This window comes from Bufo gargarizans, chromosome 2 (assembly GCF_014858855.1).
Source record: "Bufo gargarizans isolate SCDJY-AF-19 chromosome 2, ASM1485885v1, whole genome shotgun sequence".
In the NCBI taxonomy this organism is placed as follows: domain Eukaryota; kingdom Metazoa; phylum Chordata; class Amphibia; order Anura; family Bufonidae; genus Bufo; species Bufo gargarizans.
This window is the reverse complement of record NC_058081.1, coordinates 427,333,435-427,360,029: the sequence shown is the minus strand read 5'-3', so window position 1 is coordinate 427,360,029 and position 26,595 is coordinate 427,333,435. Positions and strand designations below refer to the sequence as shown.

At 42.7% G+C, this 26,595-nt stretch overlaps 1 protein-coding gene across 1 annotated transcript in view; it reads left to right on the top strand.

The window, feature by feature from the left end:
- Positions 1–26,595, top strand: part of SLC4A9 (solute carrier family 4 member 9) — a 194,841-nt gene that overhangs the window by 51,653 nt on the left and 116,593 nt on the right. Inside the window, exons 6-8 of the mRNA XM_044280915.1 lie at positions 1,423–1,510; positions 1,985–2,139; positions 12,892–13,005. Coding sequence (XP_044136850.1) covers positions 1,423–1,510; positions 1,985–2,139; positions 12,892–13,005 — 357 coding nt within the window. The remainder of the gene's footprint in view (positions 1–1,422; positions 1,511–1,984; positions 2,140–12,891; positions 13,006–26,595) is intronic.

Sequence of the window (26,595 nt, the reverse complement as noted above, 5' to 3'; positions counted from 1 at the left end):
GTATTTTGATCTGAATTTCAGTGGATGAGGTGAGTATTTTTTTTTAACCCCTGATTAACCCCTGAAAGGCTGAATGTGAGTCACAGATGCTGCCATCAGAGTTCAACACGGCATCTGAGGGGTTAAATGGCAGAGAACGGCACGATCGCCACTCCCCATCATTGTGCGTGCTCAGTGGCATAGCTAGAAATGACTGGGCCCCACAGCAATTTTTTTTATGGGGACCCCCTCCCCCAGTAATTTTTTCAAAACCCCTTTGTTTCATGCCGCCCCCATTCCTGTGGCTAGTAAAGATCGCTCTCTCAGACCAGGCCCGGCAGCTGTTTTCTACACTGTATATAATTTCATTGTGTAATACTGTTGAGGGGGCCTCGGACAAAATCTTTTAGTCCTCCTCCTCCTGGATGGACCCCTTCTGGGTCAGGGCCCTAAAGCAGCCGCTTCATAACTAATCAAATTTCTTGTCGAAGTTAGGCAAAGCAGCCAAATATAATTTTTCTTCGCTCATCTCTTATCAAGCTTGATTTAAATGGAAAATCTAAAAAATTTCACCTCCATTTTTCAATTTTTGTCAAACATCTAAAGGGTTAAGAGAGTTTGTAAAATCAGTTTTTAATAATTAGAGGGATATAGTTTCTAAAATTGGTTATTTATTAGTGGTTTCTATTATGTAAAACCCTCAAAGTGACTTCATAACTGAATTGGTCCTTAAGAAAATTCAGTTTTGGAAATTTTCTTGAAAATTTGAAAATTGCTTCTAAAATTCTTAGCCTTCTAATGTTCTAAAAAATTAAATGACATTTACAAAATGATGCCAACATACAGTTCTAAGTGCACATATGGTGAATGTTAATTAATAACTATTGTATGAGGTACCACTATCTGTCTTGAAAACAGAGAAATTGAAATTTAGAAAATTTGTACAATTAGTAAAATAAAGTACAATGTGTCATAAAGAATTTTTTTTAGAATGGTTTGGTTAAGTAAAAGTATTCCAAAGTCATTACCACTTAAAGTGGCTCGTCAGATTTGCAAAAATAGTCAGGGTCTGGAAGGTGAAAAATGGCAAGGTCCTGAAGAGGTTAAAACAAAAAATTTGGTATTGCTTGTACTGACCCATGGAATGATGTTAACATGTACTTTTTATTGCATAAGAACACCATAAAAACAAGACTCATAACACAATGGTACAATTGCATTTGCAATATAAAATGGTGCCACTAGAAAGGACAGCTTGTCCTGCAAAACAAAGGCCCTGATACAGATGTATGAACAAAAAAATAAAAAATGTATGGCTCCTAGAAAATATAGAGTAAAAAACAAAAATGGAAAATGGTTATATCAGAAAGGTGTTTATGATTACATGATGAATATGAATACCTCAGCCTAAGAGTTTTCTCAATTATTTATTTATTCTTGCAGATTTATTTTTATTCTTCTGGGTCCAAGAAGAAATGCAAAATCTTACCATGAAATTGGAAGAGCTATTGCCACCTTACTCACCGATGAGGTAAACATTTTATTTATTGCAAAGTTTTATCATTATCTAATGATCCATGTCTTGCTCATGTACTGTATGATCATCTTAGAACATAGAATGTCATTTCTGCTGATTTGTGCTACTTGTGAGGTGGTGTGAACGCTGATTTTAAAGGGGTTTTCCAGGAGTTTTTTAGGAATAGGTCACCAATATCTCGTCATTGGGGGTCTAACTCCCAGCTGACCTCTGTTAATTAGCTAGAAGCAGCCCTGGCACTCTGGCGAGTGTTGCATCCTCTTCCTAGGCCAGTGATGTCACATTCATCAGTCACATGGTCTGGGGCTAGGCACAGCACAGTTTCATTCATGTGAATGGATCTGGGTTGCAATACCAAGCAGAGATGCCTCTATGTTAGGTACATCACTGTATTAAAGTATGTTGATCTTTGAAAAATCACTGCATAAACAATATTTTTTCCTTTTTATTTTTCACAATTATTTGTAGTTGTTCCGGAAAATTGCATACAAGGCTATGAACAGAGATGAGCTAATAGCAGGAATTGATGATTTTTTAGATGAAGTCGCTGTTTTACCTCCTGGCAAATGGGATCCTACTGTACGAATACAACCTCCTAAATTTCTGCCATCAGTACATAAAAGGTAAAAATGCTTAACATGGTTATATTTTCTGAAAACTATATTAACTGAAGGTTAGCCATTTTCATACAAGTTCACCACAGCACAACAAATTAACATGCCTTCAAGCTATTTTTATCCAATCAGGCCATTTTTTTTTTCACTGTGTGAATATAGCCTAGGGCTGACATTTCTTACATCAGTCTTGATTAAAATAAAAAATGCACTGGCATAAGATTCCCTGAAATTACGGTCTTAAACATTTTGTCACATACTTTGGGAGGTCCACACACCAGAAAACTAAATCTACACCAGTAGCGTGCTGGGATAGATTTTTGCGCCAGTTTTCTGGTGTACATCTAGTACCTAGAACAAATATCCAATAAACTACCCCCCTTAACAGCAATCTCCTGCATTATCGACCTCTGCTAGGCACAGTGAAGAGAATTTATCAAGTTCTGCACTCCAGAATTTGGGCTATAAAAACTAACAAAATATATATAGTGGGGATTCACTCTGGTAGGCAGGGTAAGCAGACGCAGTACAGAGGCAAAAATCAGTTTGTGAAGCAAAACTTCAGTGTTTATTCACACATAAGGCAAAAAGAAAACTATACTTTGCACTTTGCAGTCCTGGTGTTAGTTCACACAATGGAAAGTCCACAGAACATAAAAAATCACCTTGTTGGCAGTTCTATCTACAGCGGTCCACAGCAGGCTTTAAAGGGGTCTGTTTCCCCAGCGTGCAGCTCTTAGCCCTCCTGCACGGCACAAAGCCTCAGATCCCAAAAACAGAGACTCAGCTGCTGAGCCCAGCTGCCTATTAAAGGACAGCAAGTTGCTGCCAAAATCCAGAACGGCATTTAAACTCTGGTCCGGTATTTGACCTCACCTGGCTGGAAACCAGCCCAGCAGCACATGTTGGAAGGAAAATACCTGCCTTCCCAGACAAAACCCCTCGCTGTGTCACAAACCCCTCCCTTTGTTCAACCTTGAGGGGGTGAACACAGACCAGACAATGTACCCGGAACTAGGGCATCCGCATTTCCCTGTAAATGTCACGGATGGTGTTGCAGAAAACTAGAAGTCACAAATATAGATCAGCCCATGCAAAGATCTTTATTATAGAAAGTTGCATGTCCTCGTACCTAGACTGTGTGACACCTGAAAACCCTACAATACTGAGGGGACACGACCACCGGCTCCCTGCACTTAATACGGAGGGAGTCAGGGTCACCTAGAATCAAGTCAACAGGAAAACACAAATAAAGGAAAAGACTGCAATTGCAGCATCTAGCAGTGAGTGCAATCCAGGAAGTTGTATAAACCCCAAAGTGATGCAGTATGGGAGGGGATATAAAGGGATGCAATCAGTGCAACTAGATGACAGCTGAGAGAGGGAAACGAGATGACAAAATGAAACCAAAACAAAAGAACCTCAAGCAAGAGGTACTGAAGAACGTCTGTCAAAGCTTCTCAGAGATGTGACGGTGACAGTAAGTGGCCTGCTCTGTGTTCCACTGAAAACGTAAAGTTTTGTAAGGACAGAAACCATCGGGTGACCCGGGCATTTCTGCCCTTGGCCTGGCTCATCTATTTGAGAGGGGAGTGGTCAGTCACCAGGAGGAACTTTCTCCCCAACAAATAATATCGGAGAGACTCGGGTGCCCACTTGATAGGCCAAGCACTCTCTCACCTATGTACTATACCTGGTCTCGGCTGGGGTGAGCTTATGGCTGAGGAAGACAACGGGATGCTCCTCCCTGTTGACTTGCTTAGACAGTACAGCACCGAGGCCTACTTCTGAGGCATCGGTCTGTACTATAAACTCCTTTTTTAAGTCGGGCATCTCCAAAACCGGGGACCCACACAGGGCCGACTTCAAAGCAGAGAAGGCCTTTTCCGCCTGATCATCCCAGTGGAACATCACCGACTAGCGTCCCTTCAAGAGCCCTGTCAATGGAGCGGCCACCTTAGCAAAGTGGGGGACAAACCTCATATAATATCCCACCATTCCCAGGAACGACTTTACTTGCCTAGTAGTGACAGGTCGGGGCCAATTCTGTATCGCCTCTATTTTGTTCCGCGCCCAATGACATACCCCAGGTATTTCATCTCCTCTAACCCTATGGAACATTTTTTGGGGTATCTGTTAGTCCAGCCTTTCGAAAGGAGTCCACTACAGCCTGTACTTTTGGTAGGTGACTTTCCCAGTCGGTACTGTAAATGACAATATCATTAAGGTAAGCCGAAGCGTACAGACTATGTGGATGTTGGTACAGCCCTTCTGGTGGGATGAAGGCAGTTTTCTCTTTGGCAGCCTCCGTCAAGGGTACCTGCTAGTACCCTTTGATGAGGTCCTAAACAGAAAAATACCGGGCTTGGCCTAACCTCTCAATAAGCTCATCCACTTAAGGCATGGGATACGCATAAAATTTAGAAATCTCATTTAGTTTGCGGAAATCGTTACAGAACCGTAACGTCCTGTCTGGCTTGAGTATTAAGACTATCGGACTGGCCCATTCACTTTTTGACTCCTCAATGACGTCTAGTTGTAGCATTAGCTGCACTTCTTCCGAGATGGCTTGTCACCGAGACTCGGGTACCCGGTATGCATTCAACCAGACTCTGGCCTGAGGCTCAGTGACAATCTCATGTTGGATGGTAGAATTGCATCCAGGGAGGTCCAAGAACACATCCGTGTTCTGACTAACAAACTCCCTGGCCTCCTGAGTCTGTTTAGAGGAGAAGCTGTCAGCAATTTTTACTGTGGCAGCCGCCTCTCTTGCATCAGACAGAGGGGCCGGTACCTCTTCTCCTTCAGTACAGGTTTCCCTATCTTTCCATGGTTTGAGTAAATTCACATGGTAAACCTGCTCTGGCTTTCGACGCCCTGGCTGGTGTAACTTGAAGTTTACATCTCCAATTTTCTCGAGTACCTAGTTGGGCCCCTGCCACCTAGACAGGAACTCACTGTCCACAGTCGGCACCAGAACCAAAATCCGATTACCCGGGTTAAAGATCCAGACCTGACTCTGGGCTTGCTTAGCTGCCTTCATATGCTCCCTAACAAGAGTCAACACTGTCTCTATGCAATCTTGCATCTGGGTAACGTACTCTACAAACACTTTTATGTGGAGTGGGTTATTGCTCTAACGCCTCTTTGGCCATTTCCAAGAGACGGTGAGGGTGTCTGCCATATAGCAGTTCGAAGAGTGAGAACTCAGTAGAGGCCTGGGGTACCTCTCGCGCTGCGAACATGAGATAGGGCAGAAGGAGGTCCCAGTCCTTCCCATCTTTAGACACTACCTTTTTCAACATATCTTTTAATGTTTGGTTAAACCGTACTACCAGACTGTCCGTTTGCGGATGGTAAACGGACGTCCATAGTTGTTTTATGTGCAGCAATTGAAAGAGTTCCCTCATCACCTTTGACATAAAAGGGGTCCCTTGGTCGGTCAGAACCTCCTTAGGTAGAACTACTTGGGGAAATATCTCCATTAACTCTTTAGCTATGAGTTTGGCCGAGGAATGTCGCAGTGGCACCACCTCTGGGTACCTTGTGGCGTTGTCTAGAATGACTAAGATGTGTTGATGCCCTCTGGTTGACTTCGGTACTGGGCCTATGAGATCCATAGCTATTCTGTCAAACAGTACCTAGATAATCAGGAGAGGTACTAGGGGACTACGGAATTGTGGCTGGGGGCTAGTTATCTGGCAGGTCGGGCAAGATTTACAAAACTCTTCCGCCTCTCTGAATATGCTGGTCCAGTAAAACCACTGTAGAATCTGATCCTGAGTTTTCTGCAGCCCCAGATGGCCCCCGAGAATGTGTTGGTGGGCTAGATCTAACACAAGCTTGTGATAAGCCTTGGGGACCACCAACTGTTCAATAGGCTCACCCCGTAGTTGGTTTACCTGATGCAACATATCCTGATGAACCACAAAACGGGGAAACACTGAATCTGCCCCTAGGTTGTTGTGGTTCACCATCTATTATTAACACATTTTTTCGCGGGATAGGTTTAGGTCCCGACTTTGGGAGGTACCAAAATTATCTCCTAAGACATTAAGGTGGGCCAATTCAGGACACGGCAGCAAGTCCTCCATGTCTCCCACCATCACACTTAGCAGGGTTGTCTCCCACTCTTCCACCAAAGTGGCGGTCACCCCTACCGCTGGCCCTTCAGTCCTCAGGTTCCCAGGGTTCTGGTCTCTCCCTTGAGCCGGGCCACTCTGCTAGGGTTACCCCTGTAGATTCCTGGTCGCCTCATAGCGTTCCATCAGGTCCACCATCTCAAGGGCATTACCAGGAGACACCTAGCCGATCCAGTGCTGGAGAGGGTATGGCAAATCCCTCCAGAATACATCAGCCAACAAACAGTCCAGCATAGCAGTGAAACTCGGCACGTCAGGCTGCAGCCATTTTTGCAACGGATGTAATATATCATAATACTGAGGTCTCGTGGGTTCAGCCAGGTTAAGCCTTCACTGATGCACCCGCTGGGCCCGGACCAACACATTCAACCCCAGTTTTGCCAGAATCTCACCCTTTACTGTCGTGTAATCGGTCGCTTGATCGTCCGGTAAGTCGAAATACACCTGCTGGGGTTCGAATGCCAGTAATTGAGCGATGACCTCAGCCCATTGAGCTCTGAAAAGCTTCTCCCTCACGACCACCTTTTTGAACACCGCCAGATAGGTTTTGACGTCATCCAAGCGGGTCATCTTGGGGATCGCAGCACGAACGGTTTCTGGGCATCGTAGAGGCTCTGAGATGCTCCTGTTGCCTGTAAAGCCATCACATGTTGTAACAGCAGCTGGTTTGTTTCTTGCTGCTGCTTATTAGCCTCCCACTGCTGCAGGTTTTATTCCACGAAGGCTTTTACGACCGCTTCCACTTTGTCGAGGGACACGGGCTGTAACCTCGCTGGTTTGATGTAAGACATACAACTGAGCCCGGAAAAAGCTAAAATATTTCAGCCTTCACACCAGCCTCACTGCACTGCGCACATCCTCCACAAATTGAGTGGATTCGCTCTGGTAGGCAGGGTAAGCGTACGCAGTACAGAGGCAAAACCAGTTTGTAAAGCAAAACTTCAGTGTTTATTCACACATAAGGCAAAAACAAAACGACACTTTGCAGTCTTGGTGTTAGTTCACACAATGGAAAGTCCACAGAACAAAAAAATCACCTTGTTGGCAGTTCTATCTACAGCGGTCCACAGCAGGCTTTAAGGGGCCTGTTTCCCCAGCGTGCGGCTCTCAGCTCTCCAGCATGGCTCAAAGCCTCAGATCCCCAAAACAGAGACTCAGCTGCTGAGCCCAGCTGCCTATTGAAGGACAGCCAGTTGCTGCCAAAACCTGGACCAGCACTTAAACTCCGATGTGGTATTTGACCTCACCCGGCTGGAAACCAGCCCAGCCGCACATGTTGGGAGGAAAATACCTGCCTTCCCAGACAAAACCCCTTGCTGTGTCACAATATACAGTACAGACCAAAAGTTTGGACACACCTTCTCATTCAAAGAGTTTTCTTTATTTTCATGACTATGAAAATTGTAGATTCACACTGAAGGCATCAAAACTATGAATTAACACAGGTGGAATTATATACATAGCAAAAAAGTGTGAAACAACTGAAAATATGTCATATTCTAGGTTCTTCAAAGTAACCACCTTTTGCTTTGATTACTGCTTTGCACACTCTTGGCATTCTCTTGATGAGCTTCAAGAGGTAGTCATCTGAAATGGTTTTCACTTCACAGGTGTGCCCTGTCAGGTTTATTAAGTGGGATTTCTTGCCTTATAAATGGGGTTGGGACCATCAGTTGCGTTGTGGAGAAGTAAGATGGATACACAGCTGATAGTCCTACTGAATAGACTGTTAGAATTTGTATTATGGCAAGAAAAAAGCAGCTAAGAAAAGAAAAACGAGTGGCCATCATTACTTTAAGAAATGAAGGTCAGTCAGTCCAAAAAATTGGGAAAACTTTGAAAGTGCAGTCACAAAAACCATCAAGCACTACAAAGAAACTGGCTCACATGTGGACCACCCCAGGAAAGGAAGACCAAGAGTCACCTCTGCTGTGGAGGATAAGTTCATCCGAGTCACCAGCCTGAGAAATCGCAGGTTAACAGCAGATCAGATTAGAGACCAGGTCAATGCCACACAGAGTTCTAGCAGCAGACACATCTCTAGAACAACTGTTAAGAGGAGACTGTGTAAATCAGGCCTTCATGGTAGAATATCTGCTAGGAAACCACTGCTAAGGACAGGCAACAAGCAGAAGAGAACACAAGGAATGGACATTAGACCAGTGGAAATCTGTGCTTTGGTCTGATGAGTCCAAATTTGAGATCTTTGGTTCCAACCACCGTGTCTTTGTGCGACGCAGAAAAGGTGAACGGATGGACTCTACATGCCTAGTTCCCACTGTGAAGCATGGAAGAGGAGGTGTGATTGTGTGGGGGTGCTTTGCTGGTGACACTGTTGGGGATTTATTCAAAATTGAATGCATACTGAACCAGCATGGCTACCACAGCATCTTGCAACGGCATGCTATTCCATCCGGTTTGCGTTTAGTTGGACTGTCATTTATTTTTCAACAGGACAATGACCCCAAACACACCTCCAGTCTGTGTAAGAGCTATTTGACCATGAAGGAGAGTGATGGGGTGCTGCGCCAGATGACCTGGCCTTTACAGTCACCGGACCTGAACCCAATCGAGATGGTTTGGGGTGAGCTGGACCACAGAGTGAAGGCAAAAGGGCCAACAAGTGCTAAGCATCTCTGGGAACTCCTTCAAGTCTGTTGGAAGACCATTTCAGGTGACTACCTCTTGAAGCTCATCAAGAGAATGCCAAGAGTGTGCAAAGCAGTAATCAAAGCAAAAGGTGGCAACTTTGAAGAACCTAGAATATGACATATTTTCAGTTGTTTCACACTTTTTTGTTATGTATATAATTCCACATGTGTTAATTCATAGTTTTGATGCCTTCAGTGTGAATCTACAATTTTCATAGTCATGAAAATAAAGAAAACTCTTTGAATGAGAAGGTGTGTCCAAACTTTTGGTCTGTACTGTATATATACACTCACCTAAAGAATTATTAGGAACACTTGTTCTATTTCTCATTAATGAGATTATCTAGTCAACCAATCACATGGCAGTTGCTTTAATGCATGTAGGGTTGTGGTCCTGGTCAAGACAATCTCCTGAACTCCAAACTGAATGTCAGAATGGGAAAGAAAGCTGGGCTACAACAGCAGAAGACCCCACTGGGTACCACTCATCTCCACTACAAATAGGAAAAAGAGGCTACAATTTGCACGAGCTCACCAAAATGTTGCCTGGTCTCATGAGTCTCGATTTCTGTTGAGACATTCAAATGGTAGAGTCCGAATTTGGCATAAACAGAATGAGAACATGTATCCATCATGCCTTGTTACCACTGTGCATGCTGGTGGTGTAATGGTGTGGGGGATGTTTTCTGGGCACACTTTAGGCCCCTTAGTGCCAATTGGCCATCGTTTAAATGCCACGGGCTACCTGAGCATTGTTTCTGACCATGTCCATCCCTTCATGACCACCATGTACCCATCCTCCGCTACTTCCAGCAGGATAATGCACCATGTCACAAAGCTTGAATCATTTCAAATTGGTATCTTGAACATGACAATGAGTTCACTGTACTAAAATGGCCCCCACAATCACCAGATCTCAACCCAATAGAGCATCTTTGGGATGTGATAGAACAGGAGCTTCGTGCCCTGGATGTGCATGCCTCAAATCTCCATCAACTGCAAGATGCTATCCTATCAATATGGGCCAACATTTCTAAAGAATGCTATCAGCACCTTGATGAATCAATGCCACGTAGAATTAAGGCAGTTCTGAAGGCAAAAGGGGGTCCAACACCGTATTGGTATGGTGTTCCTAATAATTCTTTAGGTAAGTGTATATATATATATATATAAATAACCAAAAAATGGAACAGCACCTCCAGAGACAAATTGCAGGTGCAAGCTACCCAGCAATAATACAGCAAACAAATAAAGTAGCAGCACACCACTAAATGCACTAAGACTGAGTGAACAGGTGAATGTGTGAACAGGGTCAAATACATGACGCCAATACTTGCTAATAAGCAGTGAAGAAGCTCTTAGCGCATATTATTGATCAAAAATATGTCGGGCCCACCTACCAGACGACAAGGTAGCTTCTTATCAGATGGGACCTACTCTAACATGGAGTGTCCAGCTCCATTGATACTCTGATTAAAACCACCAAGAAGCTACCTTGTCGTCTGGTAGGTGGGCCCGACATATTTTTGATCAATAATATGCGCTAAGAGCTTCTTAACTGCTTATTAGCAAGTATTGGCATCATGTATTTGACCCTGTTCACACATTCACCTGTCTTAGTGCATTTAGTGGTGTGCTGCTACTTTATTTGTTTGCTATATATATATATATCTATATATATATTGTAAGGGATCGACTCTTATTCGGGGGTCATTCTCACAATGATCTTCATAACCACTGGGTTTCAGGTCCAAACAGTGCAATTTATTTTACACTCTTCATACACAACATGGCATAAAACAAAAGCCTGCCCGTCTGGGCTCTACCTAAACATAATAAACATTGTATCCCTAACTCGGCTATATGATAGTGTTCCCACATGGAACCAGGTGCGGCTTACCCCAGACATACAGTCCACCAGCCCTCAGGCTGTAACAAATGCAGTACCTTTGGAGGGTGGTCTAGCAGTCCTCCCGACTCTGACCTTTCAATGCTTGTTCCCGGGTGTCGCTGAGTCCCCCAAAGTCCAGGCTATTGCATAGCCTCGTGGCCCCTCAGCCTTGCCTAGCTGAGACCACACTGACAGAGCCTCACCAGGCCTCTGTTTGCACACTCTCCAGAGTGAGACACACCCAAGATCCAGTAGCAGGATTAAATAGGATCCCTGGACATGAGCCTGCCCTAAGTCCCGGACTGGAACCTGGGGAAACAACACCTCAATGTTCACATTGCCACAATATATATACAGGTCCTTCTAAAAAAATTAGCATATTGTGATAAAGTTCATTATTTTCTGTAATGTACTGATAAACATTAGACTTTCATATATTTTAGATTCATTACACACCAACTGAAGTAGTTCAAGCCTTTTATTGTTTTAATATTGATGATTTTGGCATACAGCTCATGAAAACCCAAATTTCCTATCTCAAAAAATTAGCATATTTCATCCGACCAATAAAAGAAAAGTGTTTTTAATACAAAAAAAGTCAACCTTCAAATAATTATGTTCAGTTATGCACTCAATACTTGGTCGGGAATCCTTTTGCAGAAATGACTGCTTCAATGCGGCGTGGCATGGAGGCAATCAGCCTGTGGCACTGCTGAGGTGTTATGGAGGCCCAGGATGCTTCGATAGCGGCCTTAAGCTCATCCAGAGTGTTGGGTCTTGCGTCTCTCAACTTTCTCTTCCCAATATCCCACAGATTCTCTATGGGGTTCAGGTCAGGAGAGTTGGCAGGCCAATTGAGCACAGTAATACTATGGTCAGTAAACCATTTACCAGTGGTTTTGGCACTGTGAGCAGGTGCCAGGTCGTGCTGAAAAATGAAATCTTCATCTCCATAAAGCTTTTCAGCAGATGGAAGCATGAAGTGCTCCAAAATCTCCTGTTAGCTAGCTGCATTGACCCTGCCCTTGATAAAACACAGTGGACCAACACCAGCAGCTGACATGGCACCCCCAGACCATCACTGACTGTGGGTACTTGACACTGGACTTCAGGCATTTTGGCATTTCCCTCTCCCCAGTCTTCCTTCAGACTCTGGCACCTTGATTTCCGAATGACATGCAAAATTTGCTTTCATCCGAAAAAAGTACTTTGGACCACTGAGCAACAGTCCAGTGCTGCTTCTCTGTAGCCCAGGTCAGGCGCTTCTGCCGCTGTTTCTGGGGAATGCGGCACCTGTAGCCCATTTCCTGCACACGCCTGTACACGGTGGCTCTGGATGTTTCTACTCCAGACTCAGTCCACTGCTTCCGCAGGTCCCCCAAGGTCTGGGAATCGGTCCTTCTCCACAATCTTCCTCAGGGTCCGGTCACCTCTTCTCGTTGTGCAGCGTTTTCTGCCACACTTTTTCCTTCCCACAGACTTCCCACTGAGGTGCCTTAATACAGCACTCTGGGAACAGCCTATTCGTTCAGAAATTCCTTTTTGTGTCTTACCCTCTTGCTTGAGGGTGACAATGATGGCCTTCTGGACAGCAGTCAGGTCGGCAGTCTTACCCATGATTGCGGTTTTGAGTAATGAACCAGGCTGGGAGTTTTTAAAAGCCTCAGGAATCTTTTGCACGTGTTTAGAGTTAATTAGTTGATTCAGATGATTAGGTTAATAGCTCGTTTAGAGAACCTTTTCATGATATGCTAATTTTTTTAGATAGGAAATTTGGGTTTTCATGAGCTGTATGCCAAAATCATCAATATTAAAACAATAAAAGGCTTGAACTACTTCAGTTGGTGTGTAATGAATCTAAAATATATGAAAGTCTAATGTTTATCAGTACATTACAGAAAATAATGAACTTTATCACAATATGCTAATTTTTTGAGAAGGACCTGTATATATTTATACACACATAAAAAAGTCATTTTACAAATAGTTTTTTTTTTACTGCTTGCTCTTCTCTCTCTATATATTTAACTTACATTGACTATATTTTTTAAGATATGTTGTGTTGCACTTTTAACAGGCAAGAAATACTGCAAAGAAAATCAAAAAATCACTGCAATGGAAAGCCCCATGAAACAGAGAAGTTAGCCCACGGACATTCTCATGTCAGTGAAGAACTGCTAAAGACAACCAAGTAAGTTTTACAACAGATGATAAACCAGTGGGAGTAGTTTCTTTCATAGTATGGGATATGATGTGCAGAATACCCATATTAGTGAAATAAATTTCTGCATGTTCTGTCTTTATACACGTTCACACAGTGTGTAGTCTGAGAATCAGCATAAACCATTCCTGTCGTCCAAATAAAAGGACTGTTCTTTGTAGTCTAACTTGTTTATTGGTAACAGGATTGTTGATTGTCAAAACAGGATTGTTTGGCAAAACTACAAGAATACAAATAGCATGTATAAATATTAAGCATGGATAGCATGTACATTACTATAACATTTGCATTGGCACATGGTAAAATGGCTGCCTGTACATAAGATTACATGTCTAGCTAAAAGTAGTAACAACTCCCTGAGTAACAATTATAACTAGCTGAACAGCTCTGCATAACATATGTCCCTGAAACAAAGATACAGGTCCTTCTAAAAAATTTTGCATATTGTGATAAAGTTCATTATTTTCTGTAATGTACTGATAAACATTAGACTTTTATATATTTTAAATTCATTACACACAACTGAAGTAGTTCAAGCCTTGTATTGTTTTAATATTGATGATTTTGGCATACAGCTCGTGAAAACCCCAAATTCCTATCTCAGAAAATTAGCATATCATGAAAAGGTTCTCTAAACGAGCTATTAACCTAATCATCTGAATCAACTAATTAACTCTAAACACCTGCAAAAGATTCCTGAGGCTTTTAAAAACTCCCAGCCTGGTTCATTACTCAAAACCGCAATCATGGGTAAGACTGCCGACCTGACTGCTGTCCAGAAGGCCATCATTGACACCCTCAAGCAAGAGGGTAAAACACAGAAAGAAATTTCTGAACGAATAGGCTGTTCCCAGAGTGCTGTATCAAGGCACCTCAGTGGGAAGTCTGTGGGAAGGAAAAAGTGTGGCAGAAAACGCTGCACAACGAGAAGAGGTGACCGGACCCTGAGGAAGATTGTGGAGAAGGACCGATTCCAGACCTTGGGGGACCTGCGGAAGCAGTGGACTGAGTCTGGAGTAGAAACATCCAGAGCCACCGTGTACAGGCGTGTGCAGGAAATGGTCTACAGGTGCCGCATTCCCCAGGTCAAGCCACTTTTGAACCAGAAACAGCGGCAGAATTGCCTGACCTGGGCTACAGAGAAGCAGCACTGGACTGTTGCTCAGTGGTCCAAAGTACTTTTTTCGGATGAAAGCAAATTTTGCATGTCATTCGGAAATCAAGGTGCCAGAGTCTGGAGGAAGACTGGGGAGAGGGAAATGCCAAAATGCCTGAAGTCCAGTGTCAAGTACCCACAGTCAGTGATGGTCTGGGGTGCCATGTCAGCTGCTGGTGTTGGTCCACTGTGTTTTATCAAGGGCAGGGTCAATGCAGCTAGCTATCAGGAGATTTTGGAGCACTTCATGCTTCCATCTGCTGAAAAGCTGTATGGAGATGAAGATTTCATTTTTCAGCACGACCTGGCACCTGCTCACAGTGCCAAAACCACTGGTAAATGGTTTACTGACCATGGTATTACTGTGCTCAATTGGCCTGCCAACTCTCCTGACCTGAACCCCATAGAGAATCTGTGGGATATTGGGAAGAGAAAGTTGAGAGACGCAAGACCCAACACTCTGGATGAGCTTAAGGCCGCTATCGAAGGATCCTGGGCCTCCATAACACCTCAGCAGTGCCACAGGCTGATTGCCTCCATGCCACGCCACATTGAAGCAGTCATTTCTGCAAAAGGATTCCCGACCAAGTATTGAGTGCATAACTGAACATAATTATTTGAAGGTTGACTTTTTTTGTATTAAAAACACTTTTCTTTTATTGGTTCGATTAAATATGCTAATTTTTTTAGATAGGAATTTGGGGTTTTCATGAGCTGCATGCCAAAATCATCAATATTAAAACAATAAAAGGCTTGAACTACTTCAGTTGTGTGTAATGAATCTAAAATATATGAAAGTCTAATGTTTATCAGTACATTACAGAAAATAATGAACTTTATCACAATATGCTAATTTTTTTTAGAAGGACCTGTAGATCTCTCACTAGATATGCTTTTGCAAGGATGATGGAGTTTGAGAAGGAGATATGCAAAGGACAGCTCTGCTAAAGGGTCCTGGAGACTTCTCTTTCCTAGGATGCTTTGCACTCCCACAATGCAGTGCACCACCCACAATGCACAGCGCTTCAGATGGCGACCAAAATGGTCGCCAATGCAACTTAGAATAGCAAAATGGTGAAAAGACTTTGTACTCTTGTCGCCATTTGCACCTAGACCTCCGCTGATCTGCCTCTTTAAGAAATTTCATCCAGCAGACACACGCTGCAGACGTCTTCTGGGTGAAGATCTGCCCCTCACACTACTCGGCATAAAGGGTGGGCGTGGCATGGGTTCCTGCATCTTGTGCTCCCGCCTCCAGCCAGCAGTCTGGCAAGTTTGGAGTAGAGTCTTTCAGCTCACCCTGATTGGCTAGTAATTTTCCCGGCCATCGCTCACGCAGTCACCGCCCCTTCACGTGTATTCGCTACTGCACGAACAACGCTCATTTCTATTGGACGGTTGTGAGTCTCCTCCTATGTCCTGCTTGCTGATTGGTTTGTGAGTGTGATGGGCTGAACAAGCGTCGCCTGTGTGTTGTCTCAGCTGCCGTGTACATAGATCCTGAGAAGGGAACTGGCCATGTTATGTGCTGGGTGAGTGTTTGCTGTGTGACAACTTTGCAAATAAAGTTACATGTTTTTGTGAAGGGACGTAGCTTGTAGTGGCCTACATAGTGTATATTGATGCTGACCAGTCCAGACAAACCTTTATCTTCAAAATGGAACTCCCTCCCTGTCCTCTTGCCATTCTGCATCAAATTGAAGATATCTGCTTGCTGTCAGTGAATGCGGACGCTCATGCTTACATCCAAAACCTGCAATCCAGTTGTAAATGCCAGGCTTTATCTACACTGATGCATTATAACGGAACCTCAGCTGTAATAAGTAGAAGGTTGAGATAGTTTTCAGTGTCCCAGTGGCTGACTGCAAGCAGAGAGTTTGAAAATAGTGATGTAGTAACACACAGTGAATAAACGCGTATGTACAGAGGCTGAAAACCCATCCTGGTGACAGAGTTGTGGGTTTGTTACAATGTGTCAGTGTAGCTTGGTGCTGTACTCCTGGTGAGGGTAAGAGGGGTTGTACCCCAGCGCCCACTGATTTGGTCACTGGTTGCAGTGGCGCCTCTCTTAAGTGATTGGCCTTTTAAGGAGTGCAGTGGGAATAGTTTATTTTAACCCATTATGTGTCACATATAGAAGAATATTGGTTTGAAACCCCCTTAAAAAAATGTACTCCTTAAAGGGTTTGTATACACTAATTTCTGAAACTGGCAGGACCTTTGTTGGTGATCATACTTACCTGATACCCAGTGCTGGGTCCTGGCTTGTTTGCTCCAGAGCCTCCGTTACTTGTCTTGAGTCCCTTCATGAAAACGTCTTGTTTGATGCTGTTACAGCCAATAACTGACCTTGCTTCCCTTGCATTATGTTAAATGGTTATGTGTTGCAAGGGGAGCAGATCTCCACTGTGGCCAGTGATTGGCTGCAGCGGCATCAAGATAAAATATTTCATGGAGAAACCCAAGACAAGCAGTGGAGGTCCAGAAGTGAATGAGCCAAGGCCCAACACCTAGGGATCAAGGAAGCATGATCAGCAACGTGAATCTGGCTAGTCTGAGAGGTCATAGAAATGAGTGCACAACTCCTTAAGAGCCTCAAGATTGATAGGGTTAGAAGCATGAATCAAAAGGAGAGACAAATGGGCAACTACACAAGGTAAGACATGTCATTTTTTTATTTTTTTTATTATTATACCATAATTATATGCATTTTAATGCATTTTAAATTTTACGACTAAAAATTTCATTTGGCTCCTTCAGGTTTGGCTCCTTCAGGTTAGGAGCCAATGGGTCCTTGATATTTTTTTCAGTCTGGAGCACTGAATAGCGTTATCGCCGCTCACCATCTGTGTTGATTCCTCAAAGTTTCTTAAAACCTCACAGAGGTCAGACATCCATGCCCACTCCTCGCTTGTGAAGAGTGGAAGCTGACTGGAAAACGACGACCATGTTGCAGCTGTTATGCTACTGCCCTCTACTGCTCACAAAGCCTGGCCAACATTTAGAACTTTGAGTTCCAGTGTGTGCTCATGTCACACAACAGTCGGTGAGCTGCCAATTGTAAGCTCTGCCGCAGCATTGACACACCGGCGTAAGCTGTCAATGACTTGCAGAAATGGGCACACACTCGGCGCACCTTCACCAGTAGCTCAGGCAAATTAGTTTTCAGAAACCGCTCAACCACTAAGTTGAACACGTGGGCTAGGCATGGGATGTGTGTGAGCTTCCCAAGCTCTGAAAAAGCCACCACCAAGTTACGGCCATTATCAGACACAGCCATGCTTGGTTCTAGGTTGAGTGGCGAGAGCCACAGCTCAGTCTGATCTCTTATCCCCTGCCATAGCTCTGCGGCGGTGTGCTGTTTGTCACCTAAGCAGATCAGCTTAAGCACGGCCTGTTGACGCTTCCCCACTGCAATGCTACACTGCTTCCAGCTACTGACTGATGGCTGATTGGTGCTGCAAGAGGATAATTCTGAGGTGGAAGTGGAGGCAGAGGAGGAGAATTGCAGGTTGGAGCCACTAACGTAGGTGGTGGCAGAAACCCTGATGGAATTAGGGACTGCAATATTTGGTGTCAGTAGCGCCTGTGCCATCCCAGGGTATGAATCACTTCCGGCCTCCACAACGTTCACCTAGTGTGCCATCAGGGAAATGTAGCGTCCCTGGCAGAAAGCACTTGTCCATGTGTCAGTGGTTAAGTAGACCTTCCCAGGAATGGCACATTCAGCAGGCACAGTTTCAACGCGGCCAGCTAAGACCTGTCCTAGGTTGCTAATATAGCTTATATGTGTATATAGCAAGACCTGCCAATAACCGAAATACAGTTCCTATGTTTATGTGTTAAAGACAAAGGCAGAGTTATTTGCTGTGACATCATGTTTTGGATGTCATATAACTGTTATATTTTGTGTACACAGAAAAGATAATATGCCTTTAAGATTTATTCATAGTGTAAGGTAAGCTCAGTGACACAGCAGAAACAATAGAAAGCATAGTGTTAATCTGCTGTTGCTGGGAAGAAGTCTAGACCAATTACAGCCAGCTTCTGACACAGCAATAGTTTTCACCAATCACAGCCAGCCTCACACACAGTCTGTCTAGGAATTCCCCTAGCAGGAGCTGCTAGAATCATTTTTCACCAGAGACAGGAGCTGAAGAGACATTCATTCCACGGAGAGCTGTGTTTTTATGGAAGCAGGATAGGCCAAAATAGGTATTTATTTACCTGTTCCTAGTGTTAGTATTGTGATTGGAACTGTATATTGAACCAGTTATATGTGTGTTTACTTACAGTTCCACCAATTGCAAAGTACAAATACAAATTGCATGCTACAGTTGCAAACTGTGAACTACTGCAAATAACATACAAACATATTGCAATCCAAATTGCATACAACCATACCAGATCATACTTAACCAATCTGCAAATAGTTACTGCTAACTACATACCATTTCGTGATACCTTTTCAACACGTGTTTTGTACATGGACTATCTGCTGAGGAGGCCGCAGTGTTATATATATGAAGAAAAGTTCAAGTTAATTAAGAAGTTATTTCAAGCATTTGATGTGCTCTTTAAACCTACTGTTTCCTCAGAATGGTGCTAGAGGAATTACAGAGTAATAGACAGTCTGGTTAGACTAAAAGTCAGAGATATCAAAATTCTTCTAATGCCACAGAGCAAAATGCACGTCATAGTGCTGCGCCTGCCACACACAGAGCCACGACCTCTGCGCCACTTCCCTGTCCCTTACTGCTCATCTTCATATTAAAGGTTATATATGCTTGAATGTATGTCACACAGTAGCATAGGATTTGTAAGTGTATGCACATATTTTTTTTAAAGGTATTTGGGATGTGGAAACGTTACACAGGAAAAATACCGCAGATAATGACGCTGATGTCAGCAGCGGCTAATATAAAATTACAGGGAATGTCACAGGTATTTGGGATGTAGAAATGTTACACAGGAGATATACCCCAGGTAATGTCACTGTCCACAGCGGACACCGTCTACAGAAAAAGAACACTGGATCTTACAGATATTTTTGGGATGCGCACACGTTACAAAGGAGAAATATCTCAGATAATGTTGCTGTCTGCAGCGGCCTAACTATTGCACTGCTATTTAGCGCAGGATGCGTTAAAAATAGATATTGCTGCCACACACAATAGTCCTTAAAAGGACTTTTGGATCTGTAAAGTTTTAGCAATTTAATGCAGATTGCGCTAAAAATATATATTGCTGCTGCCACACACAATAATCGTCCTTAAAATGACTTTTGGGTCTGTAAAATTTTAGCAATTTAGCATAGGTTGCACTAAAAATATATATTGCTGCTGCCACACACAACAATAGTCCTTAAAAGGACTTTTGGGTCTCTGACAAGTCTTTTAACTTACAAAAATAAATAAATTACTCCCTACACTATCTTTCCGTTCCTCAGCACAGCTCTCCCTGACTAACACTGAGCCGAATACGTTTCATCAGGTGCTATATAACAGGACTTGATGATGCGTTTCGGCCAGCCAATCACTGTAATACCAGTAACCAACATGGCTACGGCATTACAGTGAAAAACAGTACTCACCTGCACGTTTATTGGCTGCTTAGCCAATATGCAGAGCATCGAGATGCTCGAGCCGAACTGGTGTTCGGCTGAGCATGCTCGATCCACACTAATAACTACAAAAAAGTTATAGGGGTCAGAATATGGTTATACAAATTTTATTTTTCCCCTCAAAGGTTTAAATGTTTTTTTCAGTATTAAAACACAAGAAAAATTATACAAGTGTGGTATTTTTGTAACCGTACTGACCTGGAGAATGAAACGAACAGGTCAATTTCACCGCATTGTGTACAGTGTAAAAAAATTTTTATAAAAATATTTAGCAGTATTGCATTTTTTCCCAATTCTACCCCATTTGGAATTTTTCCCCGCTTCCTACTACATGGTATGCAACCGTAAATGGTGCTATTAGAAAGTACAACTTGTCCCGCAAAAAATAAGCCCTCATAATGGGACCAAACTAAACTTACAAAATAGCTTTAAATATATCTGGAATCCTAATTCCATAGCATATTTAGGTGTAGAAATCGCCGCAGACAGGCTTACCATGATTAGTAAAAACTTCCCAAAACTATTGGACAAATTACAGCTAGAAATTGATATCCTAACAGCCCAAGAATGGAGTTGATTTGGCCGACTAACCTTATACAAGATGTTACTTCTCCCAAAAATATTATATTACTTTAGAGCTTTACCAATACACATACCCCTCAATATATTGAAAAAATTTCAATCCCAGGCCACAAAATTTATTTGGAGCAAATGAAAACCTAGAGTTTCTATACAAATTCTCACCAAAAAGCACAAAATGGAGGCATAGCGCTTTCAAATATCATTGCTTACTACAAGGCCAACCTCTTAAAACAATCCTTGAGCTGGATGCAGAATAGTTCCCCACAAAAACTATGGGCCCAAATTGAGTCTGCCACCCTACAAATAACTGATTGGTCACAATTAATTCTGAATTCAACAAAATATACACATTGTCACAGCTGAGGATGGGGAAAACCCTCAGCCGTACCATGCCAGAAGATGTTACGCGCTGCTTGACCAGGACGACAGTATTAGGGAGCAGGTCATCTCCTATCGCGTCCCTAAACTGACCCTGACTCCTACCCATATGAGTCAACCCTGAAGGTGGGAGGACTCATACACCAGATACCTTGGGGTCCCTACTAGCCCTCAGGATTGCCCTGGAACAAGGAGCAGGGTAAGACGACCTGTTCCTTCTGGACACGAAGAACCAGGAGTCTCACTGGCCAAGCTGCAGTGAAAGGACCATAAACAGCCTATGGATATGGCAGGAGGCTGAAAAGCACTTCCACACCTACCTGCCACAGACACTCAGACTGGATCCTGTGCAAGACAGCAAGTGTCCACACCCAAACACAAATGGACACAGCACACACACAAACACACAGGAACTCAGATCCATAGGTGCATTGCATAACAAGGAAAACATCAAGTGGACATCACATAAACTTCACAGATAAACCTAAGAGTCACAGTTTGTTTATGACCACAAGGGTGGCCCCCACTGGCAGATGGAATGCACAGGAGGCTGCTCCAGCTAAGCATGGCTGAAGCAACCCACTGAGACATGCCAAACACAGAGGCTTTATAGGCCTAAGTGGCCACACCCACACAGACACACCCAGTGTCTCACACACACAGAAAGGGAGTTAACCCTTCCACCACCAGGGAAGGGAAAACACCACTTAAAGGGGAAGTGCACACAATACATAAAACCAAGTGCACACATACACACATCACACACAACCACATGCACAACATAGCAAGCTGCCATGACACAGCTCAGACTGCTATGCTGCCACATACATACTGTTGCCAGCGGCAACCACAGGTGAGGCAAATACCACAGCCCTCACCTGTGATTGACAACCAAACCAAAGACCGCTGACAACCGCCAGCGGTTCAGGAGTCACGACCATAACCATGGCCGTGACACACATATGCCTAGATCATGTATGGCCACAGTAAGCACAGCTATGGAAGCCTGGTGCTCACAGACATTGTTGAGTTGTAGCAACTCAAATACAGTAGAACATGAACTGGATATTGCTTCTCTAAAATATTTTGATGGACTCAAAAATATTGCCTCTTGGACAAATAAAGGCATTGCATCTTTAAGCAAAATAGTGATCAACAACAAATTGATAGCTTTTGACTCTCTCGTAACATAATTTAACCTTACGAAAAAAGACAGACCTATTTATTACTCCTTAGAGAAACTCTTGAAAAAATACCCTATAGCTGAGGTACGTCTTCCCCAACATTTGTCTGATTTATTAAATCCAAACCATAATATCTCTACTGAATTTTTTTTTAAATCGCTTTATTAACTCACCAACTGCAACTCGACCCCAGATTTGCTACCGCACGACAAGAAATGGGAAATTGATCTAAACAAGACATTAACTCTGATCAATTGGCACAAAGCACAATACATATTTAAAAAGGCCACTATATGCACCAACCACAGGGAACAATTATATAAGATGACAACAAGATGGTATTATACACCTGTAAAACTACACTGCTATTATGAAACTTGTTCGGATGAGTGCTGGAGAGGGTGTGGCCAGAGGGGGACATTACTACATATTTTCTGGAACTGTCCTAAGTTGAGAAAGTTAAGTTAAGAAACAACTTTAACACATTGGTCAGTATGATAGTAGGTCTCCTAGGTTGAATGAGACATTGAAACAAATCTGTATATATATGTCTCATTTCTGCAGCTCTATGTCATACGTGGACGCTGGTCCTATATAACAATCTGTGCCCTGGCTAACATTTAGCATATCACTTGAGGAGCGATATCTTAATACCTGGACTGAGTGAGTTACCCATTATTACTGTGTGATTAGCGCGGTGGTGGGTACACATTTATCAGGTGATGGGTCAAGGCCCAATACGTTATACAACCATACATATATTGAGCATTCTTTTTTGCTTTTTGCTTTCTCTTCACAGAAACCTACACCCGTGTATTTAATGACCGTGTTTAAGTGATAGAGTATACCCGAAGCTCCCTTCAAACCTTCCTAATTACACTATTGTGTAAATTCTAAGGGTCCAGTTCAAACTACTGCCTCTGTGGTAACAGACATTATCACACTGAGGTTGTGAAACATTCACTAATAGAGTGGCCTCATGACTTGGGCCTCCACTCTCTCAGTGTGATACATCGGCTACATGCATCGGATCCATTTGCCCCCTGATGATCCCACACCGTGGGGGAAACGCGTTGGGGTTCTAAGTGTATTGGTTTGATCCATATATCTTAGTGACCATAAACATCCACATCACAGGGTGTTTTTTAACAAGTTAGTCCGGTGCGGCGTGCACCTTCTGATATTCCTATATCACTAGGGCCGTATGCATGGCGCACCTATTTTCTGTCTGTTTTGTGTTGCTGTCCATGTAGGTCCCCTACTATATAGGCGCTCCCTAACAGTGAGGGTTATATAGGAGCTGTTAGCGTTAGGCTCGAGGACAGGGAGTCCCCACCATCAGGGGCCGTCCCTGGGCATAGGGTTTAGCTTAGGGTTCAATACAGGGATACTGTCCCCACTCAAGACTAAACTTACCTAGCCATACGTGTATTGGTACCTACTATGGACATTCAGTATGTGTATTGAGATATGAAATAAAATAAAATATTTAAGTAACTGTTATACATAAGGTTTAATTCTCTAGCTGGACCTTATGATAGTAGGATAACCAATAGTGGTTCTTTCCGAATCAGCATTACTAAATATAGGAATAGATAGATTGAACTTATTAGCCCAATTCCCGATAACCCATACCCTTATTGCATACAGGACTTTGATAGTGAAACTCTGGAAGACAGCAAACGTCCCGGATATTAAAGATATCATAAACATTGTATCTAAAAACTACGTCAATGAAGAGATTTATGCAAGGAGCTCAGGCAGGAACGATAAGATACTCTTAATGTGGAGCTCATGGTTGTCACATTTCCCCAAACAGTAGAATAGAGGGTTCTGTGTGTCAGAGACTGGTCGGGAGACGAGGGCCGTCAAACTAATGGAGACCCTCGTCACATTCTCTTTATTTTCCCTTGTTATTAATTAGTTTATATGTTACATTTCTGAGCTTAAACAATGAACATACGCATACAAACATAGTAATTACATGATTCTCCTTTATTCATTAGCACTAATAACAATAATGATTGCTCATATGTTTGTGATATAATCACTAACACCCATATATGTAACATTTCTTATTTGATTGTTTGACTACTTTACATCATATAAAAATGCATATTTGTAATATGGTTTGTATTAACCTTATATGTAAAATTCCTTACATTAAATTTAGAAAATTTATAAAAATCACTTTAAAGAAAAATAAGTCCTCATAAGGCTATGTCAATGGAAAAATAAAAAAATTAGGACTATAGGAAGGCGGGTGTGAAAAACGAAAACGCAAATATAGAAAATTCCAGGGTCCTTAAGGGGTTAAAACAAATAACTGCACCGCTAGGCGGCAAAGATATTTTAACTTTTTCCACTTATAGACGCAAAAAGGGGCTTTAAAATAGATAAGTGCACTGCTGAGCGGCAAATATATTTTACTTTTGCCATTAATATACAAGAAAAAGGGCTGTAATTTTAGCACTTCACCACACAACGGCTAATATGCCCTTTTTTCCCCACAAATAAAAGCCCAAAAATACTTGAGAACATATAATTGCACCGCACAAGGGCAAATAAGACATAGAAATATTTCCTTGTAATAAACCCTGTTAATGCCTGTTTCAATCAGCACTTTTAATAAGAACGCTTTGCTGGAATTACAGAGATGTACACTCACCTAAAGAATTATTAGGAACACCTGTTCTATTTCTCATTAATGCGATTATCTAGTCAACCAATCACATGGCAGTTGCTTCAATGCATGTAGGGTTGTGGCCCTGGTCAAGACAATCTCCTAAACTCCAAACTAAATGTCAGAATGGGAAAGAAAGGTGGGCTACAACAGCAGAAGACCCCACCGGGGTCTCCACTACATCTCCACTACAAATAGGAAAAAGAGGCTACAATTTGCATGAGCTCACCAAAATTGGACTGTTGAAGACTGGAAAAATGTTGCCTGGTCTGATGAGTCTCGATTTCTGTTCATATATTCAAATGGTAGAGTCCGAATTTGGCGTAAACAGAATGAGAACATGTATCCATCATGCCTTGTTACCACTGTGCAGGCGGGTGGTGGTGGTGTAATGGTGTGGGGGATGTTTTCTGGGCACACTTTAGGCCCCTTAGTGCCAATTGGCCATCGTTTCTGACCATGTCCATCCCTTCATGACCATCATGTACCCATCCTCTGATGGCTACTTCCAGCAGGATAATGCACCATGTCACAAAGCTCGAATAATTTCAAATTGGTTTCTTGAACATGACAATGAGTTCACTGTACTAAAATGGCCCCCACAGTCACCAGATCTCAACCCAATAGAGCATCTTTGGGATGTGGTGGAACAGGAGCTTCGTGCTCTGGATGTGCATGCCTCAAATCTCCATCAACTGCAAGATGCTATCCTATCAATATGGGCCAACATTTCTAAAGAATGCTGTCAGCACCTTGTTGAATCAATGCCACGTAGAATTAAGGCAGTTCTGAAGGCATAAGGGGGTCCAACACTGTATTAGTAATAATTATTTAGGTGAGTGTATAATGGCAATTAGTATCCCCAGTCAGTGCAGCAAGGTGTAATAGGATTGTTCCTATTACCCAGGATGTAACCTCTCCTACTGAACCCTGTTCAACATAAATGCTGTGGAATGATTCCTCTCTATCCTTTCCCTACACCTTGAATAATCTTTCCCTGCACTTGTAAATCTTTTTTTAGCACAATGACGATTTTTCTATCACGTTCCCTAGCCCTTGCAGACACTTCTCTCCCTGCACTACAGTACACTGGTGAATGGCAGAATCTAAGATGGCTGCCATATTTACACCGTATTTATCCATGTCCTCACACGTGCAGCAGCCATTTTAGGAAAAATGCAATTTGTTACTATGAAGCGCGAGGAAATTCGCATTCCGTGTGAGTCGAATTTTTCGATTCGCTCATCTCTAATTAAAACACAAGAAAAACTATATAAATGTAGTATCATTGTAATTTTACTGACCCAGATAACGAAGGGCATGGATCTGTTTTACAGCATAGGGAATGCCATAAAATATGGACATTCATTAAAAAAACTGGCATATATACAGTACCTTGCATCACATTATATGTTTTAAAAATGTTTTGCTCTTCACTAGTCAAAGGGACATAGCTCAAATGAAAAGCTCTGCTATTAAGCAGAAAATAGGTGTGGCTTAAATGCGAAATGTTTCCCAAAATGTCCCCAAAATTTTCTAATCAGTATAAGTGGTATGACGGTAGACAAAAATGTCAACTTCTACCAAGAATAACCAAATGTATCAAGAATTGTGAGCCACTTTGATATATTTTGCACATCTTAGACAACCTATTCTAAGTTTACACCATCCAAATATTAGGATTAGGCTACATTAACACGAACGTATGTTGTTTCCTTGTCCGTTCCGTTTTTATTTTGCGGATAGGATGTGGACCCATTCATTTCAATTGGTCTGCAAAAACTGCGGAAAGCGCACTGTGGACAAGGATAGGCCTATGTTACAATAGATCCGCAAAAAAATGGATGCCACACAGACGTCTTTCTTTTTATTTTATTTTTTGCGGATGCACAATTTGCGGACTGCAAAACACATACGGTCGTGTGAATGTAGCCTTAGTAAATCTGCTTCAGTG